The sequence below is a fragment of the Lonchura striata genome, chromosome 1 (assembly GCF_046129695.1).
Source record: "Lonchura striata isolate bLonStr1 chromosome 1, bLonStr1.mat, whole genome shotgun sequence".
Classification (NCBI taxonomy): domain Eukaryota; kingdom Metazoa; phylum Chordata; class Aves; order Passeriformes; family Estrildidae; genus Lonchura; species Lonchura striata.
The window spans coordinates 25,735,125-25,755,660 of NC_134603.1; the positions used below are offsets into that span (position 1 = coordinate 25,735,125).

At 41.5% G+C, this 20,536-nt stretch overlaps 1 protein-coding gene across 1 annotated transcript; it reads left to right on the top strand.

Moving 5' to 3' along the window:
- The first annotated feature begins 887 nt into the window (after positions 1-887).
- Positions 888-13,615, top strand: TMEM64 (transmembrane protein 64). The gene is made up of 3 exons (XM_021543261.2): positions 888-1,652; positions 7,268-7,423; positions 10,080-13,615. The coding sequence occupies exons 1-3, from the start codon at positions 888-890 to the stop codon at positions 10,272-10,274; spliced, it is 1,116 nt and encodes a 371-aa protein (XP_021398936.1). The 3' UTR covers positions 10,275-13,615.
- Positions 13,616-20,536: the final 6,921 nt, after the last annotated feature.

Sequence of the window (20,536 nt, forward strand, 5' to 3'; positions counted from 1 at the left end):
GCGGGTTACGGCCCTGCGGGTATGCGGGCTGCAGCGGGGCGGGCGGCGGTGCGCGGCTCGGGCCGGCGGTGCGCGGCTCGGGCCGGCGGTGCGCGGCTCGGGCCGGCGGTGCGCGGTTCGGGGCCGGCGGTGCGCGGCTCGGGGCCGGCGGTGCGCGGTTCGGGGCCGGCGGTGCGCGGTTCGGGGCCGGCGGTGCGCGGCTCGGGGCCGGCGGTGCGCGGTTCGGGGCCGGCGGTGCGCGGTTCGGGGCCGGCGGTGCGCGGCTCGGGCCGGCGGTGCGCGGCTCGGGGCCGCTCGGCCCCGCCGGGCACTCCCGGCCGGCGCGGCGCTCCCGGGGCGGGGCGGGGCGGGAGGAGGAGCCTGGGCGCCGCCGCCGAGCCCCGCAGCGGGGCCGGGCGCTGCTGCCGCCGGAGCTTCGCCTGGCCTCTTTCCTCCCGAGCTTGCCACATCGGCACCGCGGTTCCGAGAAGGCGCTTCCCGGAGCGGAGCGGGAGCCCAGCGCGGGGAGATGGAGCCCCGGTGCTGCCGCCGCCGCCGCCCCCCGGGACTCGCGCTCCGCCAGGGCCGCTGCTGCCACTGCCAGGACGGAGAGAGCGGCCCCGCCGCCGTCTAACGCCGCAGCCCCGGCGGCGCGGCCGAGGCGGGAGGCGGCGCGGAGGCCGCCCCGGCCCCTCCGCCCGCCGGGCGGCGGCGAAGCGCGGCCCCCTCCTCCCGGCCCTCCCCGCCGCCGCTTCCCCGCCCCCGCCCGGCCCTCGGCCGGGCTCGGCAGCCGGGCCATGGCGGGGCGATGAGGGAACGGCCGCCCCTGCCCGCAGGCTGCGTGGGGAGGCGGGGAGCGAAGGGGCTTCGCGGCTCGGCGGCGCTGGAGCCGGGCGGCAGCCGGGGGCATGCTGGGCGCGGGGGCCGCGGCGCTGCAGCTCCTCTCCCGGGCCGTGAAGCAGGCGGCGGCGCAGGGCGCCCGGCAGGACCTGGGCCGCTGGCTGTCCCGCGCCGCCGGGACCGCGGCGGGAGGCGGCAGCGGAGACTCCATCGGCTTCGTCCCGGCGGAGGCGGCGGGGGCCGGCGGGCTGCTGCTGGGGCCCTGCGCGGACGAGGACGGGCTGCCGCCCGCGGAGCTGCTGCTCTGCCAGCTGCCCGAGCCGAGCGGCGGCGGGCACGGGCTGGCCGAGGCCCGGGGCTGGCGCTGCTCCTGCTGCCTGCTGGGCACCTGCTGGTGCAAGAGCTGCCTCAGCCTGTGCGTCCTGGCCGCTGTCTGCTTCGCCTCGCTGGCCCTGGTGCGCCAGTACCTGCGGGACCTGCTGCTCTGGGCCGAGAGCCTGGACAGCCTGGCCGGCGTGCTGCTCTTCACCGTGGGCTTCATCGTCGTGTCCTTCCCATGCGGCTGGGGCTACATCCTGCTCAACGTGGCCGCCGGCTACCTCTACGGCTTCGTGCTGGGCATGGGGCTGATGGTGTTCGGCGTCCTCGTCGGCACCCTTGTCGCCCACGTGGCCTGCAGGCGGCTGTTGGCCCGCTGGGCACGGGCCAGGATCCAGGGCAGCGGGACGCTCAGTGCCATCGTCCGTGTCGTGGAGGGCGGCAGCGGCGTCAAGGTGGTGTTTCTGTCGCGGCTGACGCTGATCCCCTTCGGGCTGCAGAACGCCGTCTTCGCGGTGAGTCCCTGCCTGGGCTGTGCGGCCGAGGAAGACAAGTGCTGGCAGGATGTCTTTCGGCACAGTGGCTGCTGTTATTGGTAGAGGTTGCCTCCTGTCCTGGGAGCAAGCCATGGTTTCTCTCTTTTAACAACAGTAAAAACAACCCTCTCTGCCTGCTCTGCTGTGCATACAGAGGGACTGCAGGCAGATTTTTGAGATGCCTTGCTCACTGGCGTTGTCTTAGAGTTGCTCTCTTGTCTTTCAAAACTATATTCTGGTATTAGAATCACCAAGGTGCTCCATAGCAAAATCTGTGGAGAACTCGACAGTTATGATGTGTCTGTACTTTTGAAGTGATCCACTTTAAAACATGGTAAGAGCTGAGAAAAAGTCTTGCCAGATCTTCCTAAACTACTTAATATAAGTAATCATATTGGAAAGAAAGAAGTGGACAGATTAAAACATTTTATCGGTGTGGTTGGTGTTTGTACCGTGCATCTGGCAAATCCATACAGGATGCACACGAGACAGGTTGCAGATTTTGGGTAGAGCAGCATGTAGTCCCTGAAAAGGGACTGTACTCTGGTGTGGCACTGAAAGTTAGTTTAAACTTGAGTCTGGAAAAGGTTTAGTCTTGCTTTTCTTTCTAACTTCAGGTGAACATTGGTACATTCGTTTGGTCTCTTTGATCATCTTAAAGGAAAGAAATAAAGAAGAACATGGAGGTGGTTTGTTTGAGTATTGTCATGCTGCTGATGACAATTTCAGACCCTCGTTGCTTCCTGAGTACTTTGTCTGAAGGATCTGCTTTTGGCTCTCCTATGCCTCAGTTGTATCTACTAACTTGGTGAAATCAAAACAAAGCAATCTGGATTGTGAAATACTTCAAATGTTATCAGCAACTTGTATGTTCTTTAACATAAGTGGCTATCTAAACACATGTTTTGATCTGCCACTTTCTTATAGCCCACCCTGTCTGCAGTCCTGATCCTGTGCCCTTCGAAAGCACTTGCTTAATTTTGACAGAATCATCTGGCTGCAACTAGTAGGTCACCAAATACCATTTTTTTTTTTAAGTAAAATTCAATCCATGCAATTTTGGGGTGTAACATCCACACCAAATATTTTAAATTGCAGTATATAAAACAGTGTAGTGGAGCATTCATCTCCAGACCTGTGATCTCTATCCATAAGAACTGTAGCAACTTGTAATTTCTTTTTAAGAAATCCTTTAACCATTTTCTTGTTAAGAATGAGAAACTGAACAGCTGAACCTTTGCTGTTTTATTTCTTAAACTATATTACTACAGGCTTATATTACCTATATTACTGAACAGACTTAGACCAGCTGGGAGAGCAGAGTCCTTCCTGGAGCCAGGGTCCAGTGTTGCAGATGAAGCTTCTGCTGTGCTGTGACCCTCCTAAAGTGGAGAGAGCTGTCTGGCTCTGCTTGTTCACAGCTTTGGGAAGTCCCTTGCAGTAGTCAGTAGATGATATAGGGTAGTATTGGATCTGAACAACAGACCAGAAAATTACCAAGTTAAAACTATTTCCTTCCTGGCATAACCCTTCTGTTGGAAACACGATTCAGCAGAGTATTTGGGCCAGTTCAATATTGAAGTGATGCTGTAAATCATTGTAGTTTGTATTCTCCAGATTCTGCAGGCTAAATAATTTTCTTTCCAAGTGGATGGTTTCAGGGTTAAAATAATAGATGGGAAATGAGATGAAACCAGATGCTTGAGTTATGCCAAGTAACTTGGATGTTTTTTGCTAATTTTAGTTTGGTTATGTTTATTATTCCTGATTTACTACTTTATAGCATAGTCAAATAACTCACAGTGTACACTATAGTCAAATAACACACAGTGTACACTCAGTTTTTCACTGAGAACATTTAATATGAGCGACTAGATCACCAAAAAGTGATGCATACAAATCTAGGAATTCAAGACCGTTTCTCATTTTGAGTCAGATTTAAGTTAGGTAAAAAATACAGTTTTCTGCCTACACAGACCAAGCTGTCATTTCCTTGAAATCTCACTTATTTGAAAACTTAACACTCATTTTAAGTTTAAAATGCATTTCCCCATGCTAGCAGCTTCAGCAGTGAATTTTAAAAGGATTAATTTTTAAACAACAGTGAACTTAAGGAAGAGTACACATCTTTAACTTTCCAGTGGTCTGGTCTATGCATGTTTACTATGTGGATATTTTTAAGTAATCTGGAGACACTGAGAATACTTAAATAAGAGAGAAGGAAGGAAGTGACACATGAGGTTCAGGGAAAGGCATAACCTTGATGTGAGCAGGGTCATCTGCAGGGCTGGGATTAAATGATTTCTACAAGCACTTGTTCAGTGGCATGCACCATCTGCTGAGGGCTTTCGGGAGGTTGACTTGTAGAGGGTGTAGAGAAAGATGGGGGAGCTTAGGATTTGTTTAGTGAGGGAATCATATCAGTTGAAATGGCTCAAGAAGAAAATTAATACAAATTCCTTAGCATGTCACCGGCCAGACTTGGAAGATCTTGCTTCTTAAAAGGTCTTTCTGCTGGTAGTAGAGGGGTGAAGTAATGCATTTGTTTGCCTTTCTGGAATAGCACTTGATAACTGAAAGCATATTTGTATTTCTCTTTTGAGGGAGTTTTGCTTAATTGTCACTCCTGATGCCAGAGTGGCCTGGGCTGCTGGGGAGGGTTGATAGCTCTTACTGGTGTGTTTGCCCACGCACAGCTCTCTCACCTTTCCAGCTCCGAAGTGTTTTGAAGGCAGGTCTGTAAGAAGGCCTGGTATGCAGCTTATCATCTCCTTGCCACAAGTTTGTTCTTGGAGTGAAATTTGTGCAACCCGGTTATTTGTAGTGCCAGATGTAGGTTAGATGGGATTTCATACTTCCCCTCCCCTCTTTAAGGGGAATATTACATGAAAGGAATCATCTGATTAAAAAATCTGAGCATTCAAGTGTGCACCTCTGGGTTCAGAAATGCATACAACAAACTCAGAGTTGAAGAAATGGTACCTCCTTTGCAAGAACATGCACACTGCTTCCTCTGCTTGTTGGAAAGTCAGCAGCTGGTTTGGTTTTTTGTATTACTGGGATTTTTTTCAGGGGATGGCGTTGGCTTTTTTTTTTTGGGGGGGGGGGGGCGGGGGAGGCAGGAAGAAGTATTTCTAGGGGGTTTTGTTTTGGGCTTTTTTTCTTGAGGAAAAAGCAAAGAGTTGTCCTTTGCCCTTGGTCACAAAGCCTACCTGATCTGAAACACAGGAATTTGCAAACTGAGGGAAGAGAAGTTGTGCTGTAATCCCTAAAGGCGTGAGAGCCCTCAGCAAAGTCTTGACAGAAGCATTTATTCTTTGGCAGTGCTGAACCACAGGTGTCTGCTGCAAAGGATGCACAAAAGTTCTACGGGACAAAGCCCATCCAAAGCTTAATTTTGGGGGGTGTGGGGTGGGGTATTCTGGCTGTTGTTATCAGTGCAATTGGGTAGTTCCTACTTGTATTTGAATACAATTTAAATACATTTCTGTTATGGCCCATAACACAACTGCATCCATGCTTGGTTTGGGATTTCAGAGTTAGTTTTTGCTGGCTTGAGCTTTCACTGGAAACAGAGCCCTTGTAGGCTCTGTGAGGCAGCCTGGCCATGCAGAGACCAGATTGGTAGGTTCATAGAACAGGTAAAGCTCCTAGAAAGAAAAGTATGGAAAGGTGTAAGTTTTATTGATGATTTCTCAAGTTTCTTAGGTGGGGATGCTGCCCACTTCTTGTGCATTCTGGGGAAAGGGATACAACTGTAGCTCTAAACCTACTTAAAGGGACATCTCAACATTTTTTTCGCCCTCTGCTTAGCTTTAATTGCAGTGGGAGGTGCAAGCTGCAATTAAGTGTATCCACCGGGGCAGCCTCCGCTTCATTTGGAAACAATCTCATGACTCAGGAAGTCCAGTTGTTTCAGGCCTCATCCAGGTGTGCAGACATGTTGCTCTGCAACTGAAGTGTCCTTAATACATCTACAGAAATGAGAGAGGTGCCAGGAGTATTAAAGCAATCTTTGGGAAGTTTCCCAGCTCCATTAGATGTAATGATAGTGTCCTACTTAGCAAATCTTGCCTCTGCATTAGTATTTCAGAAACTTTTAATAGCAGCTCCTTCATTCCCTTGGCAATATGGGAATTTTGGACTATGCATTCTTATTACATGACCCAGATTACAACAATGCTTTGAAAAGTCTTTTGAAAGTATTGGTCAAATGTGAAGTTCTGACATAATTATGTAATCCTTTTTCATTATAAATCTAAATTAATCTTGTATAGAGAAGGAAATATAATATTTGTGGTGCTGGTATATATTTCAGTCTGTGGGAAGTATAATATGCAGTGTGAAGTTTGAAAATGGCTTATTGGATCTTGTTCTTATTTTTAATCTTTATGCTTCATTGCATTCTGCTCCTCCATTGCCCTTCCTCCCAAAAACTTTCCACTGATGGTGGTTAGAGCTCTGAGAATTCAGCACTGTGACTTTCACAGTAACTAAAGTTTATTTTAAGAATAGCATGATGAAATGAGTAACATTGCTGCTATTCTTTGGTCCTCAACATTGTATGAAACCGGCAAGGTCAATAATTTCCATGTAGGCTCTCGGTGTTAGAGCTGTTCTTAATTAGATCTCTGTTACTATCAACTGAATTATCTGGAAAATTTGTTGGCCTGCTTGTTTTCAAAATCATCGTTTTCATACTAATTTTTAATCCAGTTTCTTCTTGTTTTCTTTTTTCTTGTGTAAATATCTTTTAATCTCGTGACGCTTGCCTTTAATATTTCCCGATGGCTGCTGATGCTAATTTAGCTGGAACTTTGTACTTTGTTCCCATGTAAGCTTGTACATCCACCTATTGATACAAAACAGAAACTTCACAGCAGAGAGAAGAAAATAACAATGTATTATTAGTGTTTTTTTCAGAGAAATTAATAAAACCTATAGCTGTGTGTACTATTTAATTCACTAATTGAAGTGAGTTGCAAAATACCTTTGGTAGACAATGATACACGTATATCAGCATAGATACAAATGACTATTGCTGATAGGGGTCACTGAAAGACTGAAAGCTCATAACTTGCCCAGCACAGACAAATTGTATGTGCCATTCTGTTTACCTGGATCCTATTTAAAACAGTGACATTTTGAACAATTACCTCTTGTATTATTTGCCGTACACGTAAAATGCAAAACAGATAGATTTTTATGTTAGACTTCCACATCCCATATAATAATTTCTTCTCACAAGTTAATCCTTATAAAATCCAAGGGTTTCAATCACCAGGTAAAAATAAGTATCTTCAGTGAACAATGTAATTGCACCCCTAGTTACTGACTGTTGCAGAGATGTTGTGTAATATAAGGTGAAAAGAAATCAAACCTAGTAACTTTAAAAAGGACAGATGAAAACTAGATACATATTGCATCATTCTATTATCTTCCCCCTGGGCATGAATCAAAGTTTCAGTGAAGGAATGTAGGATATTTTTTCATGATTTTGCAGGGATGGTTATGGGAAGTGGTAGTTTGGTTGTTTGTACACATAGATTGTGTTTGGAGCTGCTTTTGATTTCTTACTCTTTCTTTTTACTCAGATTACAGATTTATCACTACCCAACTACCTGATGGCTTCTTCATTTGGGCTGCTTCCTACTCAGCTCCTGAACTCGTACTTGGGCACTACCTTGCGCACCATGGAGGACGTGATTGCAGAACAAAGTGTTAGTGGCTATTTTGTATTTGGTTTACAGGTCAGTTAAAATTAAGTGCTTTCATAATACCTTGGTAACGGTACTGTCTGTCTCTCTGTGATTTCTGTTGACTGCTGGATATCCAGAAAAATGGGCATCCAGTGGACTGATTTTTTTAGATTTTGTTTTATGCTCTGAGAAAAGTGTCATTCTCTCACACGTTGCCATAACATAAAGCAGAACTTAGTCAGTGTTGTCTTTTTCTGATACAGATTTTGCTAAGTTTTCTTCTCTTGCTGCCCTAGGGTGACTTTATGATGCTTGCTGGATATTAAGCTCAGTGCCTTTAAAACTGGTTCTGAGAGCAAAGGCGGGGAAAAGAGGCCTGCAGTTCATGTTTAGAAACAAACTAGCTGTCCCGGACAGCGGGATAGAGCTCTCCTTTTAGTTAATATTTTTTTAGCTAGCTGAGGCAGAGAAGTTCCCCAGATTATGGCTTTTCTTTTTCTTGGAACTGATTTGCCCTACTCTGGACTGAAAATCCAGAAAAACACTTGCCTTCTAGGGTAATCTGCTAAATTTTAGACTTGTCAAACCACTCCTACACAAAAGCTTGTGTGTGTGTAGACCCAGGACTTACACACTGTTCACTGCTAGCACTCAGCATACTCATTTTGCATAGATATTCAGGATATTAAAAATGCTGTAGAGTACTATTTCCCTAATGCCTAAATTAGAATATCCTAATTTGACAAGTGAGTAAATTAATGAGAAGTATATCAAGTACCTTTACATGACCTTAGCTCCTGAAATAATTTATTAGTACATTTTGGGTATAAGCCTTAAGTGTGGACATAGAGGTTATGGGTATTTCAGAATTATATTATATATTAAAGCCTTCTCTGACAGTGACAGTACTTCAAGCTATGTTTGAGTAGCAATTACCATGGCTTGCAGACTTCCAGTAGGTACTGCAATAATTTCTCTTCCTCAGTTTTTACAGTCATAAAGCTGATGTTTAACAATGCTAACATAGAAAACTAAGTCTAGGACCATTTTAAACATACCTTCCTCCCTTGCCCTGAAATTTGTGCACTCTTAAATAGAACTATTTCTACCGAATAGAAATAGAAGCTATATAATTTATAGCTTTTATGAAACATGGTTAAAATGCCTTTGTAAGTGTGGCATAGATAGTCTTGATAGATCAAAGAGAAAATAAATGGTTTCTCAGTCAGTTATTATTTTAGTCATGAATGTTATTTCCAGGGTAATAGTTTTTTAGTGGTCTTTTCCCTTTTTTCCCCCCATTTATATACATTTTTTTTAATTGACATTGACTCCTTTGCAGATTATATAGGTTGTAACATAAGTGTTGCTCAGGTAAGTGGTAGCTGGATAGCCTGGGTATTTTAAAAGGAGTACTGACCTTCTTGACACCAGTCCTTGGGATGTGACTGAAGAACCAAAGGGGAGGCCTTTAGTGAAAAAATTATTTCCATTCTCCCACTGTCTCTCAGGCATCTGCTGAGTGCTTTGCCTGGATGAGCTTTGTTGGGACTTTGATTTAGTAAATAGCTCTGAAAATCCTTAAACTTTCATGGTTGTCTATGTATATATATGTATATATATGTATATATATATATATATATATATATATATATATATATATATATATAAATTATTTATCTAGGGAGCTAGGTTACTGATAGTAATATTTCTAAACCAAAGCAAATTTAAATATTTGGGTAAGCTTCTAGAATAGAAATTTTCCTATCTATTCAAAAATTAGTGTCTGTAGTATCATTGTGAATCTTATATTAGCCAGCTTTTGAAATGTGTAACATAAATTGTTGAGGAGTGTCATTTTCACTGCAAGGGTAGTCTAGCACTGGACCAGAGTGCCCAGAGAAGTAGTGAAATCTCTGGCCTTTTACAGTTTTCAAGACCTGACTGGACAAAAGTTCTGAGCAACCTGTTCTGATCTTACAGCCAGCCCTGCTCTGTGCAGCTGGTTGGGCTAGGGACTGCCAGGGTCCCTTCCAGCTACAGTTGTCCTGGGCTCATATTTGTCAGTTGCCTTACTCAGTGATGTTCCAGCATTGTCTGCTATGCTGACAGGTTTTTAAGCAACAGTCCTCAATGTTAAAGAAAACAGTCCTACAGTTAGTAATGAAGTTCAGGTTTTAGATGCAGAACTCTAGATTCTGTTGTAAGTAATATAGCATCTTTGCCTTTTTGATAGCTGCAGATTCCAGCTAGTTAACATTCTTTTAAAAAGACAGAGAAACATGCTTCTTTCAAAGGGACCCTCACACCTTGGCTTTTATTTGAAGATTTTAACTTTTTTTTTTTTTTTTTTCCCTAAGGAGGATCTCAGCTAAAAACTTGACTGGTGTTTTATTGAAGAGGGAATGTGAAAGGATTGCTTTATAACAAGTATATGGAGTTCAACAGAAAGAAAGAAACTTATCATTTCAATTTATATAAATATTTTAATTTCTATATAATATCTATGTTCGGATATGCTGGTTACATTGTTAGCATATGTAGGTTTAGAGCTACTTGGGGGCTAAGTTCATTTCCCTTCCAGTGTCTTGCCTGTGAAGCTTGAGTCAGTGGATGCCTTCATGAATCTTTACATTGACAACTTTTTGTTTCATTCAGATCAGTTGCTTTATTATTCCCACAATAAACACTCCTGTTTTATTTGCAGATTGTCATAAGCATAGGACTCTCATTTTATGTCGTTCACCGGGCTCAAGTGGAACTCAATGCAGCGATTGTAGCGTGTGAAATGGAAATGAAGACATCGCTTGTTAAAGACACTCAGCCAAGCATCAATGGCTCAACCACATACTGCAACAAGAGGACAGTAGCATTCTCTGGAGGGGGTGTCAACATTGTATGATTTCAAGTATTAATGACTAAATAAGGTTTGGTGAACCTGAGCTAGAAATATCTTGAACCTTGCCTAGAAATATCTATGGACAATTGAAATAGATTTTAAAAAAATTACAAGTGATTACAGGTTGTACTGTGGCACAAACCAACTGACCAGCTCTTTAATTGCACATGGGGTGACTTCTAGCAAGACAAGGAAGATGGCAAAGTAACTTAAGATGTAAATGCAAATTTGGCTGCACCTTTGGTCATTTATTATGCCTGTCATGGCCTGTAATCTGCACTTTAAGTAGGTTTTTTTTCCTTTGCTCCTATAAACTGAGAAATGCTTCTATAAACAAAAAAGTAGCACAGAGATAAATATTTTTCTGCTTAGCATTATTTATAAGGCTAAATAATTATATACAGTAGAATTTTATTACTGATAAAGATAAATGAGAAAGTATACAATTCAATGTATGTTTTTCTTGAATGTGCTTTTGCTTTGGAATTGCTTCCAGAACTTGGAGTGTATTATTTAGGTAATGATGGGACCATTTGGCTTTTTCTTCATTTTTGATTTAAAAAAAAATAGAACCCTATATAAAGTTTTGGTTGAATGTATTTTTCTAAGTCATTACAAATGTTGCAGAGCCATGCAAATGTATTCACACAAGCTTAAATCCTACATCGTGGGACTGAAGTGCTCTTAAATTACATTTTAAGTTACACTGTGTAATATGCAAAGTGCAAGGGAAAATGTAGAAGTTAGATTGCAATGACTGTTTGAATGACACTTAATTGGTTTTGCCACCTTGGTGATTTTAACAAAAGACTGTTCCACATTATGATATTTTTAATTGTTAAAAGAATGAAGTTTTCCAGCTCACATGACTGCATGTGGTAAGGCTTCTAGAACAGGGAGCTAGATCTCTGCTCTAAACAGAAGGATGGGATATTAACAGTACTAATTTTACAAGAAGGTGGCCTTTATTTTGTAAGTGAACCCCCTCTCCCTTAAAAAAGCTTTAAAAATTCACTTTGGTTGGCACATGTTTTGTACTAGTTTTACATTTTTTAAAAGATGCAATCTATTACAAATTTCATTAGAGTGAAGAAACGAAAACTAGAGGTTCTCCTTGGAAAAAGAAATAATCCAGTAATGGAGAGGACAGCAATGTCTCTGAGACTCAGGAATTCTGACTCCATTTTTGCAAGACAACATTATATTGGATACTGCTCCTTTTATGCCTGCTGTGGACTGTTTTTCACTGCATTAAATAGACTGGATAACCTGATGGTAACTTGTGTGTGTGTGTCTAAAAGAAAAACAACAATAATGCCTGAAGACAATGTTCTGTACGTGTGAGTTTCATGTAGATATACATACCAATGTTCAGTGGCTCAAACACACGCAAGTCATCTGATACAAAAATAATGTAAAGTATGGCTTCTTTTGTAGTTATTTTGTATAAGTTTTTAAGGACACTTTCAGTCTTCAACATTTTTTGTTATTTTCTAACAGTATGACTGTGCCTCCTTTTTGTAAGGTTGATTGTAGGGTCCAAGCAGTTTTGTCTTGGAATAGTGGGTCTTCAAGGCCGTTGGGAAGCAGAGATTTGAGAGCCTCTTAACAGCCTTACTGAGAGGATGTGCAGCACTCACGTAACCATACATCTGTGTGTTCCTTTGTAGTGGGAGTTCCATTTTGTTCCTCAAATATCCTTTGCAGATTGGTGTTCTTGAGTCCTGCAACCTAAAGAACTGAACTAGTTCAGTGAAAGCAAAAAAGTTCAGATTGTCTCCTTTATGTTGTTAGGGGCTTTTTTTTTTTTTGTTGGGTTTTATTTTGGTATTTTTCTTTTTTTTGTTTGTTTGTTTTATTTTGTTTTTCTGGGTTTTTTTTGTTTTGTTTTGTTTCATTTGGTTTGGGATTGAGTTTGGATTGGTTGGTTGGTTTTTGAAAAGTCAATCTGTATCTACCTGGAAGTGTTCATTTACACATCTCTGCCTCTGACAGCTCCTGTGTGAAAACAAGAGAGCCAGATAACTTTTTGATGGCGTTATTTGTCATCATAGTATAATTGAGTAATTGAGTCCTTTCTTAACTAAAGGGGTTTTTTTGTTTGTTTCTTGTGAAGAACAGTCCTTCAGTGAACTGATCTGAACTTTGCTCTATCTTGCCAAATGAACAATAGTGTTTTGAAGAGGGTAGCTCTTTCTTTGCATTTTTTAACTAACTTAAGGTTGCGTTGATTATTTGAAACATTTCCCAAATATGTATTTTGAAGTGCTTTTATTTCCATGACATTTTGTAACCAGAGTAACTTCACTATGTGAACACTTTTGTAGTATGGAATTAGTTCTTAAGACTTTTGCATTTTGCTTGATACTTGTAATATTTGTGTACAAGTTAATGGGAAATGTGCATTAAAAGGAACTTTTCTGTACCATGCCAATCATAATTTTATACAATAAATTCACTCAAATTTCTTTAAATGAATATGTATTAAATGGTTAAGTTGCTATGATGTAGTTGGAAAGAAGGTGCAGTGGAGTCTCATCTTTATGCAGCCATACAAAACAAATTGTCTGCATCAAAGGAATTCCATGGGTGAGGAGTTACTGACAAAGGAAACAGACTTGATTTTTACTTTCATTTAATTCAATACATACTTAATTATATTAAGTACTTTAAAGGTTTGGTATTTGCAGCTGCCTTTTTGATACAAGAATAAGCATACATGTGCTTATGAGAAACATGCTACAAAACTGCAAGAGGATTGATATTTCTGAACATAACAGCAGCAAAAGTGATGCAATTATTATTTTTTAAGATGGGCTCCTTACCTAGTCTAGTTAAAACCCACAAAAGTATGAATCTAGTTTAAACAGTATGTGGCAAGTCACCTTCAAGAATATTTTCTGAGTTGTCATGATGGTAACATTTCTGCTTTTTGTGTATGAAAGATACCTAAAGGGCAGGTCATAAAGAATCTCAGCTGCATGGCGCCAGTTTTTCTTCTGCCTTGTGGTAAGTGCAGTAAATTTGTCAAAATTTAACTTTAGACTAAGCATCTGTGAGAAAAACCTTTTTTAGTCCCAGAGCTTTATATACTATTTTCATGCTAATTTTTGCACAATAACTTGAGCAAGCATTGCTTAGGTCAAGTTTGAAAAATGGAAAGCTGCTCTTAGATTGTGTGTGGCTTTTGTTCCATATTGGATCCTTTGCGTTCATTTTCAGCTTTCCACCTGAGGCTGATACAGTTTGGATTTTCTCTGACTGAGATAACTGGAGTCATCAGTTGTCTTGCAAATAATCTAGGATATGATGCGTAAAATGAAATATAAAAGTGTTCCCATTCAGACTGTGGTCATTTTTCATGGGACAAGTAAAGAACTTTGGTAGCTCTGTGACAGGCTTTCTCACAGTAATTGCAAGTAGGTACTAGTCCTGTCATTGTAACATGATGGTTTGGGCATGAGGGGATACGAAATGATTGCAGAAGGGGAGCTGATGCAAATTCTGGCTGTGCTGGGCAAAGCAGCTTGTCTCTGTCCTCTCCAGTCCTGGAGAATTAGTGATGTGCCTGGCAGCACAGGGGTAATGAGTCTAACAAATTCTCTCTTCATGGACATTAGCATTTCTCTTGCACTACCCTGCTGTATTGATTTTTAATTTATATTTATTAGAGGTAAGTAGCAAGGAGCTGAGTCTGTGGTGTCAATCCTGTCCCTTTCCTACTACAATATATTATTCTGGAGTATTGCTAAACTTAAAATTACATTTTAATGAAGTCCTAAGTTCATTAGTGTGAGTTTAGTCCTCCTTGCTAGCCAAGTGACTAATATGTAGTTGGTTGGCTCTGGATTCTTGATTCAATTGGGAAATTAGCTGGGCCAGATTTGCTGTTGTGAGAGTGAAAAGTCCTCTAACTTTCCTTCTAATTATTTAGAACTTCAGATGCATTATTAAAGAAATTAGTAGAAAAGGCTTAGTGTACTGGGGGTTTTGCTTTGTTTTAGAAAAAAAGTCATTATCAAGATAGCAGAAGGGTTTGTTCTGCCTGATCCTTGAGTATTAGGTGCCATCCTTTTTGGGAGACAGTGTTTCCAAGATGTAGTCCAAATAAGTTTATGTCAGTCGAGGTAATAAAGGACTGGCTTTGGTGAAGAGGATGTAAAATTTGTATCAGTTAGTGTGACGAGTATTTTTACATCATGCAATCTCCAGCCCTGCACAGTCTGGCATGGGTGACTGCAGTGCATTGCTTCCCATCCGTCCTCTGGAGGAGGAGGAATTTAGAGAGCTGCAAGTTGTTCAAGCTGAAGAGGAGAAATAATCATCTGGGTATAGGTGACACAGTTTGAAGAGTTAAATTAACCATTATGTTGCTACAGCTTTGAATACACCTAAGTGCCTTGGTTTTGTAATTGCCAAATCCTTTGGCAACTTCTTTCCAGGGCAGGGCAGCTGGGTAGCCTTGCCTAGAGCCAGGTCAGCATTTTCTTTTCTAGAGAATTCTAGCATGCCTTGACTTTTAGACCTCTTCTGAAATAATCTTCTGCTGACTTTTCTGTAAATTAGAAAGGTTTAGTTTGTCCTAATAACAGGGTGAGATCACCTGGGATAGAAATCTGTACCAAGCAGCGTTCCTGCATGTGGGTGAGCTCCCTTTGCTGAATGTGAGGTGTTTCCCTCTGTTCCCTGTGAGCTGGAACAGTTTCCCTTAAAGTCTGTAGGTGGATGGGTGGGACAAGGGACGGAAAGGCCTGCGGTGATGAACTGCTCTAACAACAAATTTTCACTGTGCTTTAGAAGCTTGATTGCTTAAGATCACAAGTCTTTGCCATTTAATGTGAGAAATGGTAGGTGGTGAGTGGAATAGACTAATGAATTCTCTGATTTTTGTGAGGGAGTAAGAATTTGCTTGAATAGATTGTGAAGTACCCAGATGATATAGAGTTGTTTTTGGTTGGACTTTTTGGGGTGGAGAGGCGTGGGAGTGGTACTACTCGAAGTAAATAACATGGAAATGGCAACAGTATGAAGCTGTAAACCTTGACTTTTTAGGACTGTTTCAGATGTCTTTTACAGCTTTGGGGAATAGTGTCTCAGAAGAAACTGGAGTAAACACTCAAATAAAGAGTGTTTCTCAGATTCTAGAGAGCTGCTGGATGCACACCTCTGCCTCCAGGGCCTGCTTTTTTAATTTGAGCTATAGAGGTGCAAACCAGAAGTAATGGCTAGAATCTCATCAAAAGTGGAACATTATTGCTGCCCTTTTGATGTCTTATGCAGCAGCAGCACATGGCAGATGGCTTGCCTGCCTGAAAGGCTTCCTTTTTGCCTTGCTCTGGTTTGCCTGGCACAGGTGGTGGCTGGGGGAGGAAGAGCTGTGCACTTGCCATTTGCTTTCCTACCAGCTGGGGAGGCAGAAATTGCTGAGCTGAAGCCAGAGGTTGCTCTGTCTTTCATCCTTTCCTTGTGATCTAAAAAAAAAAACCAAAAAAAAAAGACAAAATAAATGATAATTTAAAAAAAAACCTCCCCAAACACTGCCACCCAAGAAAGCTACAGAACTGGTAAAATTCATACCAGTAAATTAATATTTAGTACATTCTCGCATGGATGTAAATTGAGGTACAAAGCTATGTTTTTTCTGTTCAGACAGCTGTAGTAATCTCTTCCACTTTCAGTAGCCCCTGTGTGAAGTTCTGCAGTGAGCTTGTGAGGGACCAGTGCTGTGGTAGCCATGCAGGGATTTCCTTGCAGCTGACATTGGACAGAATCACTGATTTCCAACCATTCTTACGTGGCATTCAATTTTAGGGTTTCACAACTGTGGAAACCATAGCCATATGCACGTGCAGCTCCAAGGTCATATAGATTGGTGCTTTACAAGCATTTTGTGTTGTTTTCTGTGGGAAGGCTGCAGTGGTTGTAACATGTAATGTGTGTCTTCCCAGGTTTTGGTCAGAGCACAGTTGATTTTGGTGCAGTGAGTTGAAATGTATTTCTCTGACTACAGCAAGCCTCCTTCCCCCTGCCCCCACAGCAACCATGGCAGTTTCTCAGATTCTGTACAGTTATCATTTGGTTTGCAGGCAAATAGAGGATTTTGCTATGTATACATGCTGCTCCATCATTGAGCAGATTTTTTCAGTGGCTGTCTCCTTTCAGCTGAAGAATCTGTCTTTTTTCTGCCTACTTTACTCAGTCTAATGACAGACATTCTTGCAATGGATGCTTCCTTTAATTAAGTTGGGTATGGTCGTGTTCTTTCAAACAAGCTTGGAGGTGGGAAAATAGCAGGGTCTGGGGAAATAACTCTGGGCTTCTCAGAGCCCTGGCATTTGCAATTGAGAAAAATCTTGTAATAATGAGTTTCAAAAATGTTTCCATAAAGAAGCAGTTTGAGAATTTAAAATTTAGAGGAGGAAGGAGAAAGTTGCAATTAGTGAAAAGAATATTAGTATACTTAGCAAGAGGTAAAAACCCTGGCAGCTATAATTAGAGGACTTTATTCTCTCCTTTTCAGTGAGTCATTTCACAAAGAACGGATTAAATATATTTTTAAAATCCTTTTTACTTGTTAAAACCCGAATAAGAAAAGGGAGTCACAGAAGAATGTGTTAACAATGCAGAAAATGCAGACTTGTATAGATTACTGAATATTAACCTTGAGACAAGGCAGAAATTTGCTTTTTTAAGTGGTAGGTATGTTGGTACAAATCTGCTTTTCTTCATTATATCTGCTCTCATAAACAGAGGTAAAAAAGTACTCAGGTAGTGAAGCACGGGTAGATTTGTATGACGTGGGTTATATTATCTTGGGGAAAAGTCCTTGAGTATTCAGTTTTTGGAGTTATGTGTAGAGCAGAAGTATCTGGTGTTTTCTTCCTATGCTCCACATTGTGTATGAGCCACTTCAGTATCTCAGAATTGGCCAAATGTCTAGCTGTGATAATATGGCATAAGCCTGAGCAAACAATCCCTTCCCCTTAGCAGCAGCTCTAACCAGCTTAGAACTCAATAATGGAACGCTGGGAAATGCACCTGCACTTTCTGGTAATGGTTATCATTGGCCATAATGATATTTACAATGTTTGAGGTACCTCTGATGAAAGCTCTTTACAGGTGTACTGTGTGATTGCACTTACCTAAACAAGAGATGAGTTTTCTCCTAAAAAAAACCCCAAAAAAACTACCTCTTATTTTCCCCTATATTTAAGAATTAACATAACAAATTTGGGAACTTCTGCCTTGAACAAATGAGAGCATTTTGACCAGCTGAAGCTCCAGAAGAGCAGTTTGCCTCCATGTTTTAGCATTATAGTGTAATGAAGATTGGAAAGGATATCTAGTCTAGTCCTTGCTGAGTTAGATCTACTCTCCTGAGGGCAATATATGGTTGAGGCTTAAATATCCCCAAGGGTGGAGGATCCAGAGGCCTGGGTGACCCGCTCCAATCCTTGACCAACCTTATAGTGAGAGTTTTTCCTTGTACTTGGTTGGAATTTCTTGTGTTGCAGTTTGTGCCTGTTGATTCTGTTACTGAACACCTTTGGGAAGATTCTGGCTGTGTCTTCTCTTCCTGCCCATTAGGCAGTCAAAGCAGTTGAGTGGAACCTGGGGGCTTCAACTCCCTCAGAGGCACTTCAGCTGTGCGAGAGCCCAGCAGGAGCGAGCAGACGATGCTGGTGGGAGGCTGGTGCTGGGGGCTCGGGTACAGCAACGAGGAAATTTGGGCAGAGAGCAGAGGTGCAAAAGGTCATGTTCTTACATTCAGCCCTGCAGGTCAAAGAAATGCACAATTCCTTGGATTTGTTGTTTCTCTGTGATTGTAATGACATACATGCACTGTACATATTTATGTTGCAAAAGAATTATTTGTGCATGAAGATCATGGATGAGGAGAAAGCATCTCCAAACACTGATTTGGCTAAGTTACAGCTGGAGAACAAAGAAGAATATTAAATCCCAAGTGACATCTCAGACTAATTTTGTTTTTATTCTGCTGCTGAATATGCATTTTTGCCATTTCATGCAGTAGCTTCCTAGACAGATGCCCAAAACTTGAATTTTTGAATTGTTGTATTTAAATGTTAAATTAAGTATCTATATCATATATGATTTGATTCCAAGATTTTCTCTTAAATGCCATGGTAATTATTAAAGTGTACTTTCCAATGTGTCAAAGTAATATTGGTAAAAATGATACCAGAATATCAGCTATTTAGAGCAGAGTATTTTTCTCCCTAGAAGTATCTACTATAATGACAATTAAGACAAATGTCCAAACACTTGCAAATTAGTGTTTTAAGTACACTGAAATTACTGTGAGTCATTTTTGGATTTATGCTGCCTTGGCAACTGTTTTATTTTTCCTAATTTGTAACGGTAGTGGGTATTTAAAAGTATCAGGGCAGCAGTAAATGCTGCCAACACAAGAGAAGGAAATAATTTGTCTGAACTTCTCAAAGAGGTCCTGTTATGTATAATAAGTATTAGACACACAGAAAGCAGTTTCTCTAATGTAGCTTTGTGCCTAAAAGATGCCTGAAGCCATGTGCTAAGGGTCTCCAAAGCATTTCAGCACTCAATTCCACTGATCATTTCTGATGTTTTCCAGTGCTTTTAAGGGGCCATTTGTGACCTGCTGCATCTGTATTACTCAGTCCAGTGTTTGGAGAGGCACGAGAGGATCAGAATGGGAGTGCTGTGATATCTTCTGCAAAGCAGCAATTCCCTGATCCCAATTCCCACTGATTTCTGAACTTGTCAGCTTTTGGGGATCTTCACTCATGATGAATCAAGATACTGTGATAAATGTGTCATGCCTCTTGGAGAGGTACAGTCTCTTGTTAAGCTGCCTCAGGCATGCTTCCCTCAAGTTTGGAACAAAATAATTAGAATTTTATGTACTTTTCTTGTAATCTTGCTGAACCCTAATCTACCTAGATGTTGTCATCTAAATGCAGACTGCAGAACAAGCTCAGAAGTACAGTAAAATAAATCAAGAGTGAAGGCTGTGACTGTATTGAAATATTGGACAGTGAACCAGACCTGCTCCCTACCATCATCTTAAATTACTCAACCTAAATCATGTGGAGGTTGTTAGCTGGAGCTGCAATGTAATTCAAAGCAAAAGGCCTACTTGCTATATATGGTATCACTTTGCTCTAGAGATCACTCAGCATATGTCTGAGATGATCCTGAAGAAAGTAATGCTGACACATTTTGCTTGTACTCTTTGTACTACGTACAGGAAGAGAGAGGAGGCGTGGAACAAAGAGGTCTGGAAATTGGTTGCTCACATATATACACACACATATATATATGAATACGTATATATATATTACTGCAGATTAAATAGGCTCACAGCTTTGTGATCTCAGGCACACAGACATTTTGAATTTCAGAGCCCATTTCTTCTTAATCTGAAAAAAGAATCTCAGCAATAGTGCAGTTTCAATCTATAAAACAATTTTGCACACAGAGTTTTGTGGGATGCTGTGTCTCTGTGCTTGCAGGTCAAAAACCACTTCTCAGAATCTTGTCCTTGTAAAACCAGCCTGAAAGTCTGGTCTTTAAGAGTGAAACTAACTTGAATTTTATAAAACTGACTCTAAGATGCTGCACTAGTTCATTGCAGGGAGGAATACCAAGAAGGCACACTGCTAATTCAGAAGTCTGCAGCTTGCATGAATATTCTTCAGCTGCCATTTGGAAAGGATGAAGTTTTGCAATAAAATATCAGTAGCAATAAGAAAGGTTTATTATCTTGTGTCAATATTATTACAATAGTAACTTCACATTCATTCCAAGAACTCTGTGTTATATTTAGATTTGTGTCCTCTGACGTATGGTTAACAGTTTCAGGATTTAATAATAAATTAAAATACAGATGGCACCCACTCTGGAACTAGATTATTATCTCATTGTAAGATACTGGAACTGGAGAAGATAAAAGCAAAACTAGTTGTATTTTATAATTACAGTATAATTTAATCTTATATAAATTTAAGGTTTTATGTCAGTATGTTCACATATTGATGCATTAAATCTCTAGCTCTTACTTAAGTAATATCCAACTTTCTTAAAGGCTTAAGAATATGCTTAGATGAAAAATTCAGTATGCTAAATATTTCAAACTGGAGGGATGAGAGAGAATTCCCCCACTGTATCTGATATCCCCCCCTTGCTCTGGTTAACAAAAAAACCCCCTAATTTTCCAAGTGTATTCATGTGCTCAAGGGTTTTAGATCTCAAAATTCTAATAG